Consider the following 20,658-nt stretch of genomic DNA (forward strand, 5'->3'; position numbering starts at 1 on the left):
ATAATGTCAATTAAAGAGGCCCCTGAGTGGCTCAGTCTGTTAAGCGTCTGACTTTGGCTCAGGTCATGATCTCACAGCTCATGAGTTCAAGCCCTGCATCGGGCTCTATGCTGACAGCTCAGAGCCTGGAGCCTGCTTCAGAATCTGTGTCTCTCTCTCCTTCTCTGTGCCCCTCCCCTGCTAGCGTGCACGCACGTGCTGTCAAAAATAAACTTAAAAAAAAAATTTTTTTTAAATAATGTCAATTATAAACAACATTCATTTGTTTCTCACAATTCTGAGGCCTGGAAAGTCCAAGATCAAGGCACTAGCCGATTTGGTGTCTGGTGAGACACCTTTGCTAGCTCACTGATGGCTGTCTTTTCATTGTAACCTCACAGGGAAGAGGGCATGGGGCTTTTTAAAGCCTTTTTTATAAGGGCACTAATCCCTCTTGTGACATAATCACCTCCCAAAGGCCCCCCTTCCTTGCGTGTTAGATTTCAACATATAAGTCAGGAATGGGGTGAGTGGGAAGGATACAAACATTCAGAGCATAGCAGATATTTAGATGGTTTAGTAATTTAGTTTAGAAAAAACAGGGATTTAACCTTGAATTCTCACATGTGAGTTATAACCAAGAAGGGTTTACTTCCTCTAGTATGTATTTAATCTAGTATGTAATGTGAATATCAGCTTCATGGGTACCCTTTTGTAAAAAGGAGATCACTGGTTTTTTAGACTGTTTTTAAAAGTTCTTATTCATTTGTCTTGACTGACAGTAGTTGTAAAGTTGTAAGTAATTTACTAAGCAGAAAAAAAAATTACTGAGTAGAATTTATGTTCAAAATACATACCTATAGATGTATATATCACATTTTAGGATTGAACTGAACAAATTGATTATTTAATGGTTATGTATTGGTAATTTATATGGTTCTGAAATGTGACCTTTAGAAGAAAATGTCATTAGACCTCGCAAGTTTGAGTCAATGTTTTCCTTGTCCTCTATATATTAAAATTAAATTAAAATATTACTATAAAGAAGTTATTGTGCCTTTATAAACCTTTATAGGCTTGTAAACTTGTGATGTCAAAATTAGAGGCAGAATATACTAAAAAGTAGTCCTTTTAAAAGGTAAGCTGTAAGGACATTTTCCAACAGTAACCATTATCTGATGGTTTCAGGGAATGACATCTAGAATCTTGGGGTAAATGTCAAGTGTTGTAAACTGTGAGAAAGTAGATTGGCATTTAATTAGGTTGCAGACCATTTAAATGGAAACAGTAATAGGAATGACATTTAAGGGGAGGTTTCAACTTTAATGCAGGTCAGTAGCTGTGTATGAGGTCAGTAGTTTTAGATGGCAGTAGGGTTTTGGGTTTTTTTTGTTTTTTTTTGTTTTTTGTTTTTAAACGCTTTGTAAATATACCCTTTATTCTTTGTGTGATTTCATAAGCAATTTGGAGACTTGACATTCCTATAGTGGAAGAAAACCTACATGTGTGATATTTAAATGATGATACAGAAACATGAGTTCAACTTTTTTAGCTTTAAAAGGATTATTTAATGCAGATTTAAATGTCATCTACCTGGATACTGCTCCATATAATATCATATGATAATATTCTATATTCTTAACATTAAAATAATAAAAAGTTTTAAAAATATGTAATCACTTGGGAGAATTTTTATATTATGTACAAATAGACAAAACGTATCAGTAGATTCTTTTGGCCCAAATGCACTTTAGCTATAATACAAACACACTGAGCCCTTTAGGTTACCTACCCTCTCGATTCATAGACAGCCTTCTACTCTTTCTTACCTCCATTCTTGCATTTAACTATTTTAGGATCACTCCTTCTTTCCGTTGAGATCACTTTCTGACTTGCTTCCCAGACTTGTGAGAGCTTGATTTTCTGCAGGCTGTGCCAGGTCCGTAGTAAATGGTCATGCTGGTTTAGAATTCAGGGGGACACCTGCGTGACTCAGTTAAGCGTCCAACTTCGGCTCAGGTCATGATCTCACAGTTCGTGGGTTTGAGCCATGTGTCAGGCGGTGTGCTGACAGCTTGCTCAGAGCCTGGAGCCTGCTTCATCCTGTGTCTCCTTCTCTCTCTGCCCCTCCCCCGCTTGTGCTCTGTCTCTCAAAAATAAATAAATGTTAAAAAAATAAAAAAAAAATTTCAGTAGGCACAACCAAGCAATTGCACTACTAGGTATTTATCCAAGGGATACAGGTGTGCTGTTTCGAAGGGGCGCATGCACCCCAGTGTTTATAGCAGCACTATCGTCAATAGCCAAAGTAGGGAAAGAGCCCAAATATCCACCAATGGCTGAATGGATAAAGATGTGGGGTGTGTGTGTGTGTGTGTGTGTGTGTGTGTGTGTGTATACACACACACACACACACACACACACAATGGAGTATTACTCAGCAATCAAAAAGAATGAAATCTTGCCATTTGCAATTACATGGATGAAACCAGAGGGTATTATGCTAAGTGAAATTAGTCAGAGAAAGACAAATATCATATTATCATATGACTTCACTCATCTGAGGACTTTGAGACACAAAACGGATGAACCTAAGGGAAGGGAAGCAAAAATAATATAAAAACAGGGAGGGGGACAAAACATAAGAGAATCTTAAATATAGAGAAGAAACACAGGGTTGCTGGAGGGAGGGGTTGTTGTAGGGGGATGGGCTAAATGGGTAAGGGGCATTTAGGAATCTACTCCTGAAATCGTTGCACCATATGCTAACTAACTTGGATGTAAATTTAAAAAATTAATTAATTAATTAAAAAAAGATTCAGTAGGCCATAGTGAAGACTTAGGAAAAGGTCAGAAATGGTTATTATCGTTAGGAAGTATTTTCAGAAGAAAGTGAGAAGTGCAAATTTGTTGGTTAAAGTCTGCAAAATCTTTATTATCTGTTGTAATGAGAACATTGCATAATAGACAACCACTACACCTGAATGGCATTCAGTAAGCATTTATTGCTCATACTTGAGGGGCAGCTAGGTGACTTTACCTTGGTTGGGTTTGCTCACAGCCGGCTGGCAGCTGATCGAGGCTGCCTTCAACTATAGTTAAATACTCTGTTCTGCATGTCTCTGTGCCTGCAGCAGGCTCTCCTGGGCTTGATCCCATGAGGAAGGCAGAAGTACAAGAGAGAAATTATTCCCCAAGGTCTGGCTTACCAAAACCACCCAACCACAGTGCAATATGAAATTGCAAAGGATGTGGATGGAAAGAGGGATGAAGGATTGGGACTAATCATGCCATCTGTCACAAAGTCAAATTAGGAACATGGCAATAGCAACAACAAAAAAAAGCTCATGAAATTTTCTTTTTGAATCTTGTCAGTGTGCTTTAAATTTTTAAAAATATCTAGGGGTACCTGGGTGGCTCAGTCGGTTAAAGGGTCCGACTCTTGATCTCAGCTCAGGTCATGATCTTGGTTCAGGTCACGGTCTCATGAATCATGAGATCGAGCCCTGCATTGGGCTCTGCACGGCTTTGGATTCTCTCTACCTCTTTCTCTGCCCCTCCCCACTCATGCTGTCTCTCTCTCTCAAAATAAATATAAACTTAAAAAAAAAGCAGAAAATAGGGGCACCTGGGAGGCTCAATCAGTTAAGTGTCCGACTTCGGCTCAGGTCATGATCTCATGGTCCATGAGTTCGAGCCCCGCGTCGGGCTCTGTGCTGACAGCTCACAGCCTGGAGCCTGCTTAGGATTCTGTGTCTCCCTCTCTCTCTGCCCCTCCACTGCTCATGTTCTGTCTCTCTCACTATCTCTCAAAAATAAACATTAAAAAAATGTTTAAAGCAGAATATACAAGTATTTATTTACATATGTATTTATTTTGAGCTATAAAAAATGGAGTTGAAAATCTGCATATAACTTTTGACTCCCTAAAAACTTAAAAAACTTAACTACTAATAACCTACTGACTAATAACCTACCCTAATTGACCAGATCCTTAGTCATACAACATAAGTCAATGTTTATGTTATGTTAAACATAAACATATAAATAAATAACATAGTCAATTAACACATTTTGAATGTTATATATACATATACTATATTCTTTAAGAATAAAGTAAACTAGAGAAAATGAAATGTTGTTAAGAAAATCATAAGGAAGAGAAGATACACTTACAGTACTGTATTTATCAGAAAAAAAATATATGTGTAAGTGGACCCGCACAGTTCAAACCCATACCATTCTAGGGTAAACTATATCAGTTTTAGGTGCACAGCCACTTGCCTCTCCTGTGGTTAGAACTTTTAAGATTTATTCTCTTAGCAACTTTCAAATGTACAATACAGTATTGTTAACTATAGTCCCCCTACTTTATATTTCTAGGACTTATTTATCTTATAATAGGAATTTTGTATTCTTTGGACTGTTTTCACCCATTTTGTCCCCACCCCTGCCTCTAGTAATCACCAATCTGTTCTTTGTATCTATGATAACACAGTATTGATTCTCTGTCTTGTTTATTTTACTTAGCATAATGCTCATAAGGTCTATCCATGTTGTTACAAATGGCAGGATTTCCTTCCTTTTTAATGGCTGAATAGTATTGCATTGCATATATATGTGATCTCTTTCTCTCTCTCTCTCTCTCTCTCTCTCTCTCTCTCTCATGTTCTTTATCCATTCATGAATGGATACTTAGTTTGTTTCTATGTCTTGGCGAGTGTAAATCATGCTACGATGAACATAGGAGTGCAGATATCTTTTCAAGATAATGATTTTATTTTCTTGGAGTAAATACTCCAAGAAGTAGAATTGCAGGATCCATATGATAGTTCTATTTTTAATTTTTTGAGAAACTTCCAGAAAGTTTTCCATAATTTATATTGCCACAACAGTGCCCAAAGGTTGCCTTTTCTTCCACATCCTCACCAACACTTGTTATTCTTTGTCTTTTTGATACCAGCCACTCTAACAGGTATGAGGTATGATATCTCATTGTGGTTTTGATGTGTATTTCTATGATGATTAGTGATGTTGAGCACCTTTTAACATCCTGTTGACCATCTAAGTGCTGTCCTCAGAAAAATGTCTCTTCAGATCTAATCTCTAATCAGATTTTTTCTTTTTTGCTGTTGGGTTGTATGAATTCTTTATATATTTAGGATAATAACCTCTTATGATACATGATTGGCAAATATTTTCTCCTATGTGTATATTAAATTTTTATGGCATCCAATATCAGTTTCTTAGCCAGAAAATAGAAATTCATCACTATCATAATTAACTTAATGATTTTAACTAATGTTACTATTACTTTAAAAACTCATGAGCCTTTCTCTGTGTACTTCATTTGATGATATATATTTTGACCCCTTATCAAATTTTCTAGTCTTTATTGCCCTAAACATTTTTTCATTACTACAGTATATAATATCCAAATAAATATTTTCCTCTTGTGTTTTTTCTTTCTTTTGTTACAAAATATATTTATTTTTTCCTTAATTTCAAAATGTGGTGTGTCTTCAGTCTCTGAACAATAGAATTTTCCATACTACAGGAAATAAAAGTAGTAGAGACTTGAAAAGAAATTAGGCAATTGAATCTTGCTTCATAATTTTTCACTGCCATGTTAGCACTTCGATACCATGAAGATTTTTAAAACATATTATTCACTTTTTCAAGGTGTTCTTGCTGACAGGATTAGTCTGAATTACCCGGTCCATTTTTACTCAAATTAGAAGTTTTAGCACTGTAGAGCTTTTACATCTTTTCAAGCATATTAATGATCAAAAAGAGCTTTTATTCTTATCCCTGTTCCAGGGTATTTGAGTGTATTTTAATTCCCTAATGTATACTTCAAAATTATTCTTTTTGAAAATGTTTCTGGGAGAGAAAGTTGTCAGCATTTAGTCAAGGTAAGGCTTTGATTCATTCACTCAGCGCACCCTCCTTCCTACCCAGCACACTCAGACATACAGACACACATAGAGTAAAGATAGCCTTACTCACAAATAAGATACAAAGAAAACCTACATTAACCTCTTAAGGCTGCTATAGGTACCAGCTAGGGGGATACGAGGCAAGATTGCCTGGTAAATGGAACTAAGGTCAAAACACAGTCAGGAATGGGATCTGCAGTATTCCAATGCGATGGTATTTCTGAGCCACCAGCCCAGGTCTGATTGTGAAATGGAGAGCTGTGGTGACTATGGCAGAGAGGGAGGCATGGTTGAAAGGACAACTCTAAACCCCCAAACACTAGGGACAATCAGAGAGAGGAAGGGGAAAAGACACATAAACACTCCCTTTAAAAATTAGGATGCAAACTGAAGTTTGCTGCATTTGAATGCAAAAGAACTCATTTACATCTTAGAAAAATTGATGTTTTTTTAAATTATCCTTTAATTTATCAAGCATGTAGCACACTTGTGGGCAACTTTTTACTCAACTCGTTAGTAGGAAGTTGTGCCACTTTAGAATATTTTCTAAGACATACCTAAAAAGGTGTATTTGGAAAGCGTTCTGTGTTAGAAATCAAGAAAATCTTTTTTGTCCTTCTTGGACACTTATCTTTATATCACTTTTCAGTATCTTAGGATAGGAAATGTTAATCTAGGAGGTCTGTGAAGAAATTACAGGACATCTGTGAATCTCAGGAAATTATCAAATATTATTATGACGTGTGAATTTTTTCGGGGAAAATTTCACATATTTCAAAAAAGTCTATAATCCCTCCTTCTGAAATAACTGAAAAGTATCTAGAAAATCTCCCAAGTATTTGTTTGTCACAAACTATATAATGTCTTAATAGGGGGAAAGAAAGAGGGATGGATATAGGCTACTTAGGGTAGAATGAATGATTTCTAGAAAAGATGATGAGGACCTTACAAGAATAGGCAGCAGAAATGATCGTTTATGACAAAGTTTGTGTAGGTGTGATGGCTACTTCCTGTTTGTGATAAGAGTCAATCTTCCCTGGTTGATAAAACTTTTAGGCAGAGGACTTTATGATGGTTGAGTTCCTTTTGGAGGATGTGCTTTTGGGCAGATGACAGCGAGTTCAGAGAAAGCCAGTCTGCTTGTATTTGCTATTTTTCAGTGACTTCAACCTGAAATAATATACAAGAGCAGCATATTTTGGAGTGGCATGTCCCAAACTCTTTCACACTCAAGTTATACAAAAATCAACTATTTATGTTTGCCAGCTACAAACAGAAAATAGAATTTTTTAAAAACACTATTTATAATGGCATCAGAAAATAACATGTTTCTATGAATAGTTTGAGAAAACATGGGCAAGACTACACTGAAAACTGTAAGTCATATTGAGAGAAATTAAAGAAATAAATGACGGCACATAGATCGGACGACTCAGTGTTGTAAACATGTCAGTTCTTCCAAAACTGATCTGTAGGTTCAGTGTAACAATATGCTTTTTACCAATGCAGACATATTTGTTCTGATAGCAAGATCCATTAGAAACCTGCAGTAATGGTGATGATGATGTATTAGCACAAGGTTAGAGAAACAGCCCCACAAGTATACTGTCACTTCTTGTGCGACAGAGATGGCAGTGGACAGCAGTGGGGAAAGGGTGGTCTTTTTGGTAAGTGATGATGAGTTATTTTGATAGTCTTGTGGAAAAAGAAGAAAGTTGGCCCTCACCAAAGACAAAAATCAATTTTAGGTAGAATTTAGATCTAAATATGAAAGGGAAACCTAATAGAAATACCTACACATGTACACCATGAGATGTGTTTAGCAGCATTTTTTGTAAGAGCCTCAAAATGGAAACAACCCAAATGCCCATCAAGAGAACACTACATAAATTCTGAGATATTCATCAGTGGAATGCTGTACGATATTGAAAAAGAAGGAGACTACAGCTTACATACAGTCCTACATGGATGAATCTCACAAACGTAATGTTGAACAAAATATAAATATATTTATTATATATGAAATAATATGTCCCAAATGATTATATAAAGAAATCACTTTATAGGAGGAAGGAGATGATTGAGTTTTTGGAGTGCTGATAATGTTTAAACTTTTTGTGTTTACGAGAGTTTTTGATTTGTAATCATTCATTTATCTGTACACTGGTTTTATTTATTTACCTACTTATTTATTTAATATGAAATTTATTGTCAAATTGGTTTCCATACAACACTCAGTGCTCATCCCAACAGGTGCCCTCCTCAATACCTATCACCCACCCTCCCCTCCCTTGCACTCCCCATCAACCCTCAGGTTGTTCTCACTTTCAAGAGCCTCTTATGGTTTGGTTCCCTCCCTGTCTAACTTTTTTTTTTTTCCTTCTCCTCCCCCATGGTCTTCTGTTAAGTTTCTCAGGATCCACATAAGAGTGAAAACATATGGTATCTGTCTTTCTCTGTGTGACTTATTTCACTTAGCATAACACTCTCCAGTTCCATCCAAGTTGCTACAAAAGGCCATATTTCATTCTTTCTCATTGCCACATAGCATTCTATTGTGTATATAAACCACAATTTCTTTATCCATTCATCAGTTGATGGACATTTAGCCTCTCCGTAATTTGGCTATTGTTGACAGTGCTGCTATAAACTTTGGGGTACAAGTGCCCCTCTGCATCAGCACTCCTGTATCCCTTGGGTAAATTCCTAGCAGTGCTTTTGCTGGGTCATAGAGTAGATCTATTTCTAATTTTTTGAGGAACCTCCACACTGTTTTCCAGAGCGGCTGCACCAGTTTGCATTCCCACCAACAGTGCAAGAGGGTTCCCGTTTCTCCACATCCTCACCAGCATCTATAGTCTCCTGACTTGTTCATTTTAGCCACTCTGACTGGCATGAGGTAGTATCTCAGTGTGGTTTTGATTTGTATTTCCCTGATGAGGAGCGACGCTGAGCATCTTTTCATATGCCTGTTGGCCATCTGGATGTCTTCTTCAGAGAAGTGTCTATTCATGTTTACTGCCCATTTCTTCACTGGATTATTTGTTTTTTGGGTGTGGAGTTTGGTGAGTTCTTTATACATTTTGGATACTAGCCCTTTGTCCGATATGTCATTTGCAAATATCTTTTCCCATTCCGTTGGTTGCCTTTTAGTTTTGTTGATTGTTTCCTTTGCAGTGCAGAAGCTTTTTATCTTCATGAGATCGCAGGATACAAAATCAATGTACAGAAGTCAGTTGCATTCTTATACACTAACAATGATGCAACAGAAAGACAAAGAAACTGATTCCATTCACAACTGCACCAAGAATCATAAAATACCTAGGAATAAATCTAACCAAAGATGTAAAAGATCTGTATGCTCAAAACTATAGAAAGCTTATGAAGGAAATTGAAGAAGATACAAAGAAATGGAAAAACATTCTGTGCTCATGGATTGGAAGAATAAATAGTGTTAAAATATCAATACTACGCAAAGCAATCGACACATGCAGTGCAATCCCAATCAAAATTGCACCAGCATTCTTCTCGAAGCTAGAACAAGCAATCCTAAAATTTGTATGGAACCACAAAAGACCCCAAACAGCCAAAGTAATATTGAAGAAGAAGACCAAAGTGGGAGGCATCACAATCCCAGACTTTAGCCTCTACTACAAAGCTGTAATCACCAAGACAGCATGGTATTGGCACAAAAAGACACATAGACCAATGGAATAGAATAGAGACTCCAGAATTGGACCCACAAAAGTATGGCCAACTAATCTTTGACAAAGCAGGAAAGAATATCCAATGGAAAAAAGACAGTCTATTTAACAAATGGTGCTGGAAGAACTGGATAGCAACATGCAGAAGAATGAAACTAGACCACTTTCTTACACCATTCACAAAAATAAACTCAAAATGGATAAAGGACCTGAATGTGAGACAGGAAACCACCAAAATCCTAGAGGAGAAAGCAGGAAAAAACCTCTCTGACCTTAGCCGCAGCAATGTTTTCCTTGACACATTTCCAAAGGCAAAGGAATTAAAAGCAAAAATGTATACTGATTGTTTTTAAACATTTCTGTCTTGATTTTATATTTCAATTAAAAATACTTATAAAGTACTGTAAAGGTAGGTGTATAGGTGGCACATGGGTGTATCCTAGCTTTATAGGAGATTAATCGTTCAGTCTAGGACTTGAAAGAATATGGAGGCTTTTATAAGTTATAGTGAACCTCTAAATATTTAATAAATGAATCTTAGGAAAAAAGTGAAAAAGGACTGAGATCAGGAAAAGTAGAAGTGCTTGTTTTTCTTCCCTAGTTCACCAACCACCCACCTCTCCCCAGTTTAAACATTTAAGAACTTGCTAAAATAAACTAACCAAAACTAAATATAATATACTGTACATTGGAAGTTTGGAGAAAATAAAGGGTGTGTGTGTGTGTGTGTGTGTGTGTGTGTGTGTGTGTAAGTGTGTAAAAGACATCTTGGGTGTAGATGTCGTATTTTTACTTTTGTAAAAGAAAACATATGTGACTACTCTCTTTGCTGAGAACCCTGTTTAGTTGGGAAATTGAATTTCTAACTGTAATCATTCTGATAGCCTTCAAAGATTGACAGTAATGACAAGGAATATTGAGCTCTGGGGAATTCAAACCCCTTTCCTTTTTCTCTCAAGAATCTATGGAGAACGCTTCAAGAAAATATTGATAGTTTGAGAGGTTAGTTCCAAATTAGTGAGGAAAGTAATGAGGGAAATAATTGGTAGTGCTTTGAAGACTTCTATGTGCTAATTTGGAAAACTCCCTAAGACATGATATCAGGCTGGAAAAAGAAGGTGAAAATAGAACATTTAGTAGTCCCACCTGTAAGTAAAACAGATAATAAAAATAAATGTCGTTTTAAGCTTTTTCTTTTTTCTTTCTCTCTTTTCTTTCTTTCCTGGAAGGTCACCGCAAGAAACTGTTAGTGTATAACTCTGAAGAGTGGGACTAAAGATGTGGAGAGAGAACATTTGGTCTTCAGTTTATATTTCTAAGTTAGTTCTGTTTCAGTTTTTACCATATGCAGGTTTTTAACTTGTAGAAATCATTTAATTAGCACCCAGAGGGACTGATCACACTGAGTGGGTTTGAGGAGGCAGGTACAAGTGGCTTAAAAGCCAACAGAAGTCCTGTAGCTGTTGAAGGAGTTTGTGTTCTGGACTCTGTTCTACATAAAGTGGCACCTTCAACCCAGAGCCTCTAGTTCTAAAGGACCCTGCTTCTTCAGCCTGGCTTCTGTGCCTGTATTCCAGAATACTGAGAGACCTAGAGACTTACTCTCCTGGAATTCCTGTGACCCAATCTAATAATCCTTGAAACTCTGTGACCTTAACTCTAGATGACGCCAGCCCTTGAAGAATATAGTAGGAAGTTTGGCCTTCACTGTGAGTGAGACAGAAGCCAGCCATTTCATGGTTGTACACAAAAGGAGGAAATCTAACTCAAAAGGAAGGATTGAAATGCAAGAAGTCATAGCAGGAGCAATTGGTAAACGTGTAGGTAAACTCAAGCCTTAATTGCATAAAACAAGAAGTAATAGTGACTAATTTGGGACATATATAACTAGATAGAATGAAAATATTAGTCCACATTAAAGTTTGAAATGAGAAGGGGTAATGAATTTTAAAGCATTCTAAAATGCTTTTATTATTCAGGAAGATTATAAAACTGGAGATATTTTGAGTTACATTGAATATGAATTTTAACAATTTAATTATGACCACTGAGAGTAGAAATAGAATATATAACTTCTAAGTGAACTGATGGAAAAATTGATAAAAGAGAAAAGTGTTAGTTCAATAAAAGGCTCAGAAATGAACAGAATAAAAGGAAGCAAAAAATCCTATGAGAAGTACATAGTAAGATGAATTTCAATCATTGATCACAATAAATGTAACTAAACTGGCCACTGACATTTCTCAATTTGGGTGGAATCGATAACTAAATTTAGCTTTTGTGTGACCCATGTAAAAACATACGCAATGTGGGTCCAAGGAGTGAATGGTCAAGAAAGAATTCTTGAGACGTTTGTGGTGGAAAAAGGTGCTTTTATTATAGCACCGGGACAGGACCTAGGAGTGCTGTATGAAGAAGGGGATGTACAGTATTAGATCATAAATGTTGTTTTTGAATCTTTACTGATAAAACTACTTTAGCAAGATTTCTCTGGTGCTTATCATTCAGCTCAATATTAACTCTCAGTAGGATGTATAGGCAGTCATGAGATCCTTTAAGAATGTAGCAACCAGGGGTGCCTGGGTGGCTCAGTTGGTCAGGTGTCCAACTTCGGCTCAGGTCATGATCTCATGGTTCATGAGTTTGAGCCCCGTGTTGGGCTCTGTGCCAACAGCTTGGAGCCTGGAGCCTGCTTCAGCAAAAAAGAGTGTAGCAACCAGGGGCGCCTGGGTGGCTCAGTTGGTTGAGCATGCGACTTCAACTCAGGTCATGATCTCCTGGTCTGTGAGTTCCAGCCCCGTGTCGGGCTGTGTGCTGACAGCTCAGAGCCTAGAGCTGCTTCGGATTCTGTGTCTCCTCCTCCTCTCTCTGCCATTTCCCTGCTTGTGCTCTTTCTCTCTCTCTCTCTCTTTCTCAAAAATAATTAAATGTTAAAAAAATAAAATGAAAAGAATGTAGCAACCAGTACATGTTTGATCCTTATCAGTACTACGCAGGCCATAGGTCAGCCTTCTGGGCTAAAGGTAAACATTTTCCTATTTCTATCCCTCATCGATAAGAACATGTAAAGGATGAAAGTAAAGGAATGGAGAAAAAATATTTCAGGCCAGTACTAATTAGATAAGAACTGATGAAAATAACTGTAACCACATCAGACAAAATATATTCTGAAGCAAAACACCATTATTAGGGATTGGGGGGGGGGGCGTGTCATAAAATGAGAAAAAGAACAATTTACCCGGAAGGTATAAGAATTATGATACACCTTACAACTCAGCTTCGGACTAATAAATAACATTATCTTTGTGCATATAATTTTATTATTTTCTTAAGATACATTTCTGATAGTGGGATAAGTAAGGATATAGCAGCTTTAAGGCTGTTGGAATATATTGCTCATTAGCATCTCTTGACCTAGAAAACATTTGGATGAATACACTTAGAATCATTGGACCATATGTCCAAAACAACTACTGTTACATAGATCAGGGATTACAAATCAGTTTCTCCCCAGGTCTAAAGAGATTGGTAGTTGCTGCCTGGAGCACTGTGTTGTTAGACCATAACAGGGCCCCTTGATTACTGATGTCTTCTATATGTGTGGGAGGGGAGGAGACAGTCTGAGAGCCAGATATTTGCTCTTTATAGTTTTCATTAAAATAATAACAGTGATAATACTTTGCCTTTTTGTATGTACTCTTTGCTGTGTACCCCCAAATTGGATAGAAAGCATGTATTAGATCAGAAGATCTTAAGTTAATATAGACTTCTTATTAAAAATTAATTTGGTAATTATAATGCAGTCATGGTCACCACTTTCAGAAAAATAAGTACAGTTAAAACCTTGGATTGCAAGTAACTTGTTCTGCAAGTGTTCTGCAAGACAGGCAAACATTTCTAATAAGTTTTAACTTGAAAAATGAGTGATGTCTTGCAGTATGAATAGTATATGATGCTGAATGTCACATGATCACACCTGAGCCAATGGTTCTTGCTTGAAATGCACTTTGATATATGAGTGCTTTGGATTACAAGCATGTTTCCAGAATGAATTATGTTTGCAAACCAAGGTTTTACTGTATAGACATCATTCTCTAAATATAGGTTTATCAGAACCTGTCAAAGCTTTTTTTTCTAAGTTTATTTATTTATTTTGAGAGCAAGAGCATGCACATGCAAGTGCAAGCAGGGCAGGGGCAGAGAAAGGGACAGAGAGAATCCAAAGCAGGCTCCATGCTGTTAGCACAGAGCCTGATGCAAGGCTCAATCCCATGAATCAGGAGATCATGACCTGAGCCAAAACCAAGAGTCAGATGTTCAGCCGACTGAGCCACCCAGGTGCCCCAGAACCTTTCAAAGGTTTTGTTAAAAATATCTGCCATAAGTATATAAGTATATATGTAAGTATAAAAATGTTTTGACTTATTTTCATTTGGGGAAGCATTTTAGATTAGTACACACATTTTACACTGTTCTCTAAACTTACAGAATTCTAATACATACCTTTTTCTCATTTGTTTTATGTATGCTTGCCAAGAAATATTTAGAAGAATTATGAACAAATATACATAAAAAGGAGTTATCCTGTAGTCTTGACATTACTTTAGCAGTAATGGAAATTATAAATAAAGTACAAGTGGTATTTCCATAACATCTGGAAAGTAACTTTACCTTTCATAATTCATAACAAATCATTTATCTTATTATTCTTTTTAGACATTCTTCTGAGTCACCAACTTGATAATTCCCCAAGAGTAATTTTCAGTAGATTCAATGAATAGAAATTTAAAGCTGTTATCCAGTTCACCTCATGAAGTATCAGTTTTACTTCTTTTACTTCTACCCCTCAGCTGTGATGTTAGGGAAATCTTGGTCATTTTTTCTGTAAGCTAACAAATACATAAAAACATTCTTCATGTTAACTGTATGGTTTATCATTGTGTCTTGTGCACTGAATTCACACAATGTTCCTAGTGAGCAGATGTATGAATTATAATTTCTGAAAATTTTTTTCTTCAGGTAATTAAAAATGAATAATATATCCTCTCATTTGTGCATAGGAACTATTTGGTTATTAAGGATTTGTTTAGCCTTTGGATTCCATGTGTGCGTGCATGTGTGTGTGAGAGAGAGATTTTTAAAACTCAAATGCAACTCTTGATTTCTGACATCTTTCCAGACTGTATTAGATAGTGTAACATGATTCACCAGTATGTATGCTTCTCATAGTTAAGAATGTGGTTCTCTTATGGTTCCCACCTTTCTGGTCCCCTAGTTCCTTATGCTTTACAGCCAAAAGCTGTGTTTCTGCACCTCCATACAAGTTGTATTCATCTCAAATAAGGTAGACTTTGAAAAGGCAACAAGAAACCATTACTCTGGCCCTTCAGTCATTCAACAGATACCTAATGAACACCTTCTGCATTAAGAGGCCTTGCTGAACATGTACTTGAATTAGTGAAAAGTCAGTTTTAAGGAGTTGAAGTGAAGGAAGTAGCTTAAAACACCGAAAGTCAAAATGGCTCAAGATGGGTAGAAAATTTAGAAATAGAGAATGCCTTCTCTATGTAAAATGCATGTTTTCCACAAACCAAAAGGAGCCAATATTTACTCTGTAACTCCAGGCAGCTTCATTGGCTTTTCGTTTGGATTCCTCAGTCCTAACATGTGCCTTTCATCCTTAGCCAGTGCAGACATAGGGTAGAGCTTGGAGGCTTGATGGCAGGAGAAAGGACCAAGCAAAGACATGTGAGAAGAAAATTAGAACAAGACATAAAATTGGAGATAAAAATGGAGCATACTTTGCTATCAGCTGTAGTATCTGTTCTGTGTTACATATGGAGAAGCTAAAGGCACAAGTTAGTTACTCAGCTAGCAAGTGTTTCGAGGCAAGTCTGTTTAGATTTGAGTCAAGGATTATATTGTTCCAGACATTCTGGGAGCAATAAGAGAATGGATAAAACAAACTGATCAGTTCACGCAGTGGAATACTACACAGCAATAAAAAGGAACAAACACAAGTGAAAACCAGAAACTATGCTGAGTGAAAGAAACTTTGCACACACATACATGCACAGAAAACTTTATATAAAGATACAGAATAGGCAAAACTAATCAGTGCAGTAAAGTCAGAGGTAATAAGTATACTAATGTCTACAAGTTATTTTGAGATACATCAAAAATACAAAACTATTAAACATCCAACTCTTGATTTTGGCTCAGGTCACGATCTCATGGTTTGTGGGATCAGGTCCTACGCTGACAGTGCAGAGCCTGCTTGGAAGTGTCTCGGTCCCTCCCCCACTCCCACTGTGTGTGTGTCTCTCTAAATAAATAAACTTAAAAAAATACAAAATGGATCTATGTACGGATAGCATAAGCAAGTATTATAAAATGTTAATTATAGAATCTAGGCAGTATATGGGTATTCAGTGTACAAGTCTTTCAAGTGTTCATAATAAAATGTCAGGAAAATTTAATTGTGTATGACTTTTAGCGGTTTTGAAAACAGTATGTATAAGCAAAAGTACATTCTTTATCCCAAGAAGAACAGCACAGTGGCAGCAGGGGCTCATAAAAGACTGAATAATCTGTGAAACATTGTCTTTGGAGCTCATTAAAAATACCTTCCCGTATGGTCTCTGAATGCAGTCCTCCTTAAAGCCAAGGCTAATTGAATCACAATAGTGGATGCCTCTCCAGGGTAGGGTGGGAGTTGACTGGGAAGTGGAATGAAGGAAACTTCTAGAGTGATAATATCACACAAGTAAAACCATTTACCACATCTCATTGAATTGTGCACTTAAGGTCCGCATTTCATTATATATAAATTTTTCCTCAAAAGGAAAAAAAAAAAAAGCTGTAAGTGAATACTGAATTCTAGCTAATTATCCACATGCTTGAGTGTTGATGTCTGAAAATTATTTGAAATGAATGAAAAATATCAAATGTGTTGAAGGATAGATATGTGATATAAAGCAAATTAAAGAATGTTAATAGGTTATCTGTATATGAGTGTTCACTGTATAGTTATTTTAACCTTAAATGGAAGAGAAGGAGCTAAGAACCCAGCGTATTGGAAGGATCATCTGTATAAATATTGGATTAATCAAGAGTTACTACAGGAATAAGTACCCCTACTACCCAGATCTTGGTCTCTAACACCACCTTCACTAAAATGAACCGCATCTCCTTGGAGACATAGCACATTCCACATAAAAGTATTGGATTGACATAAATTTATGAAGTTGATAACTCGGATTTTGTAGTGAAGTGTCCATCTTATGAAGTACTCACTGAAATATTTAGGGGCAAAGGGCTATAATATAATGTATGTATGATTCAGGAAAAGAATTATATGTTGTATGTAAGAGAAAATACAAACAATAAATCAAATGGGATGAAATGTTAATAAGTAAATCTGGGTAAAGTGTCTAAGAGTACTCCTTATATTTGTAACATTTTGTAAATTTGAAATTATTTCCCCAAAACAATTATGACAGGAGTGGTGTTCGAGAGGGACGAAGTGATCTACCGAGCTCAGGTGTTGGGCTCACTGTATTTTGTGCTGTGAAACCAAGATAAGCAGTGGATTATCTTAAATTTCCAATCTTCTAGTGTTCTATTTTCACTTTGATATTTGAATTTTGTTCCTTGTTTTTGGCACAGTGATATTTCATCTTTAGTTCTTTTATATCATTAGAGTTTCTCTCTTCCAAATATAATGTTTTCTTTGCAGAACTTTGTAGGTCTCTAACTTAGCTGTTTTGTCTTAGTCTTCATTTTTACAAGGCTCAGGGCATCTAGCAGATAACTCTTAAAGTTGGGGATTTTTCTTTCTATACTTTTTAAAAAAGTTTTATTACAATATAATTCACCCATTTAAAGTGTACAATTCAGTGGTTTTTTGTATATTCACAATCAAATTTAGAACATTTTCTTACCCCAACAAGAAACCTCCTACCCATCAGCAGTCATTTCATGTTTACCCTTCTTTCCTCATCCCCTTATTACTAATCTACTTTTTATCTCTGGGTATTTCATGTAAATGTAATCATTCCATATGTGGCCTTTTGTGACTGGCTTCTTTTAGTTCAAATGTTTGCAAGGTTCATCCATGTTTTAGCAGGTATCAGAGCTTCATTTTTTTTTTTTTTTTTTGCTTAGTAATGTTCCTTGTATGAATATACTACGTCTTATTTATCCATTTATTGACGTTTGCGTTTTCAATTTTGGTCTATTACACTATGGAACAATGTTGCTATGAACATTTGTATACATGTTTTTATATGAACATGCATTTTTGTTTTGGACGCCCAACTGAGCCACCAAGGCACCCCAAGATTGGATTTTTAAAAATTGTATAGCTAGGGGCTCTTGGATAGCTCAGTCGGAAGAGCATGTAACTCTTGATCTCTGGGATGTGAGTTCGAGCCCCATGTTGGGTTTAGAGATTGCTTAAAGATAAAATCTTTAAAAAAAATTGTATAGCTGGAACTCATAACTTTTAAATGCCCTTTGCAGATGGATATATATTTAGCATCTGACACCCTGAGTCTGCCATAACCACTGATGCCACTAACCACTGCCACTTTATTGTCCAATTTTAGAGTTCAACTTGATTGCAAGTTGGTGACCAGGTCCATGAGGAATGGCAAAAGAAATTGGAGCTCTTTAACTTGATGTCAAAAAGCCCCATGTTGACTTAGTAGCCATTGTCATGGGTTGTAACATTAACAAAGGAATATTCCCTTCATTTTAATTGCAAATTTTCGTATTTTTAAATATTTTATTATCATAAGTAGGAATTGATAAAATGGGCATTGAGTTTAATTTTTTTAAATGTTTGTGTGTGTGTGTTCGTCATAGGAAAGTAGAAAGCAAAATAGTATTTCTTTCTCCCAGATTTTATTTGGCTCACTCTAACAGAAGATACTCTTAGTTTCAGCTCTCCTAAAAGGCCAGTTTTTCGTATGTTGAGATCTGCATACACATTTACAGAGTTTACTTAGATCATTTTTTATTTGTCCTACTCAGATTTAATTCACCTTTAAGAAACCATCATTACAGAGGACTGGATGAAAATCTGATCAATATGAAAATAGTTTATATGTAGATTATTTTCTTAGATCAAGCTGTAAGAATTCTAGATTAACTCTGTAAAGCATTACATGTCCTAAAACTCATATGTTCAGAAGTAAATTAAAGGGGAGAGGAGTGAAGGGGTGCCTGAGTGGCTCAGTCTGTTGAGTATCTGACTTTGGCTCAGTTGATGACCTCATGGCTTGTGGGTTTGAGCCCCGTGTAGGGCTCTGTGCTGATAGCTCCAAGCATGGAGCCTCCTTTAGATTCTGTGTCTCCCTCTCTCTCTGCCCCTCCCCTGCTCATGCTCTCTCTCTCTCTCTCTCTCTCTCTCTCAAAAATAAATATAAACATTAAAAAATTATTTTTAAAAGGTGAGGAGTAAAAAGTTCTTAATACCACTTGTACTGACTGTCTATATACAGTATAATCTTAACTATCTTTCTTTTTTTTGAAAGAATTTAATCTATAAAAATGAAAGTAAAACCCTCTCTTCACCACCCATTTCAGAGCATATTATGATGGCTGCCAGATGTACATAGGATGTAGGTTTATTTTTCTTCGTTCCTCCTTCCCTCCCTTCATTTACTTTTTTTTTTTTTTTTTCCTTTTGATGGCTTATTTCTGAGTTTTTGGGTAGAAAGACTATTGGCAGCTGCCAGAATTTATGTCCTAGGAGTGCTATGCTGATGTATGAAAATAACAGCACACACTGGGCTTTTAGGTCACATATGCCTCCGGGGTCCATCAGCTCTGAAGTGATGGAGGGTGTTCTTCTTGGGCACAATGATTGGGTTTCCTCTCTGTAGAGGTTCCTGGTTGTGCCTAAAGTCTCCAATGTTCGATCTGAAGTTACCAGTTAACATTTTTTTGTTTTTTGTTTTGGTCAGGGGACATGAGCTTCTTCCCAGTTATAAATGAACTGCCATTTTGGTAATTTCTATTTATGTTGAATTCTTACAGCTGTCCACACAAGGAGATGCAAGTCAGGTGATTGGGCCTCTTACAGAAGGGCAGAGAAGAAATGTGGCAGTAGTGAATTCACTGTATAAGTTACACCAATCAGTAACAAAGGTAACCTTTATTTTATTTTAATTAAGTTCTTTTAATTTCAACTTCTTTCTGTTTGCCTCAAATAGACAACGAATTATTATTTTTTTGCAAAAGAATGCAATGAAAACGTGGTAAGTGTGAAATAAGCTGTGGAATGAACTCTTTTTAAACAGTTATTGACTCTGGCCTTTATCATTTGTGTGACTTTTTGTTTATATACTTGGTTTAAAGCATAAGAACTCTAGATCATCAGGCTTGGTTGGTATAATCAAGTTTATTGAGCAAATGATTTAAGGGTAAATCATACTATTTCATACCTATTAAAAAGCATAATTTGATATCATGTGGGTGGTAGTAAATTATAGCAAAGCTAATGACAGAATGAGAACTCTTAATCCCTCCAACATGTTGGAAAGGTTCTATCTTTGCCCCAAAATAGGGGGAAGGAGCTGCCTAAACAGTGCATTTTTATGGTATAATAACTGATGGCTACTTGAAAATAGAAGATGGATTTTTTTTTTTTTGCTGTTGTGTTGCTGATGTAATTTTTATGATGAACTTTAATTTGTTGGTGACCATATATTATTTCTAAGATGAACTGTATTTATAATTACCAGGAAAGCTATACTTTGAATCCAATCTTTGACTTTTGAGTAGCTTGTGTTTATTCTCTATAAACCATTTCCAAAATATTTAGCAAGTAGAGAGAGAAATAATTAGAGGACCTGAAGAAGGCTAAAGATTAGATGACATTCTTGAAAACATGACCTTTAATTTGAGCTTTAATATGCTAAATTGTATTTTAGAATAATTATCAGTGACTGTTCAGTTACTTAGAATTTTAACAAGTCCTTTTATCAATTAGGAGTTTACAAAAAAGTGTATGTCACACATTAAGCAGA

General features: G+C 36.1%; 1 protein-coding gene across 2 annotated transcripts in view; it reads left to right on the forward strand.

The window, feature by feature from the left end:
* COG5 (component of oligomeric golgi complex 5) overlaps window positions 1–20,658 on the forward strand; it is a 317,370-nt gene that overhangs the window by 258,380 nt on the left and 38,332 nt on the right. For both annotated transcript variants that reach the window (XM_049642772.1, XM_049642771.1), the window contains exon 15: window positions 19,667–19,777. In XM_049642772.1, coding sequence (XP_049498729.1) covers window positions 19,667–19,777 — 111 coding nt within the window. The remainder of the gene's footprint in view (window positions 1–19,666; window positions 19,778–20,658) is intronic.

The sequence above is a fragment of the Panthera uncia genome, chromosome A2, assembly GCF_023721935.1.
Source record: "Panthera uncia isolate 11264 chromosome A2, Puncia_PCG_1.0, whole genome shotgun sequence".
In the NCBI taxonomy this organism is placed as follows: Eukaryota; Metazoa; Chordata; class Mammalia; order Carnivora; family Felidae; genus Panthera; species Panthera uncia.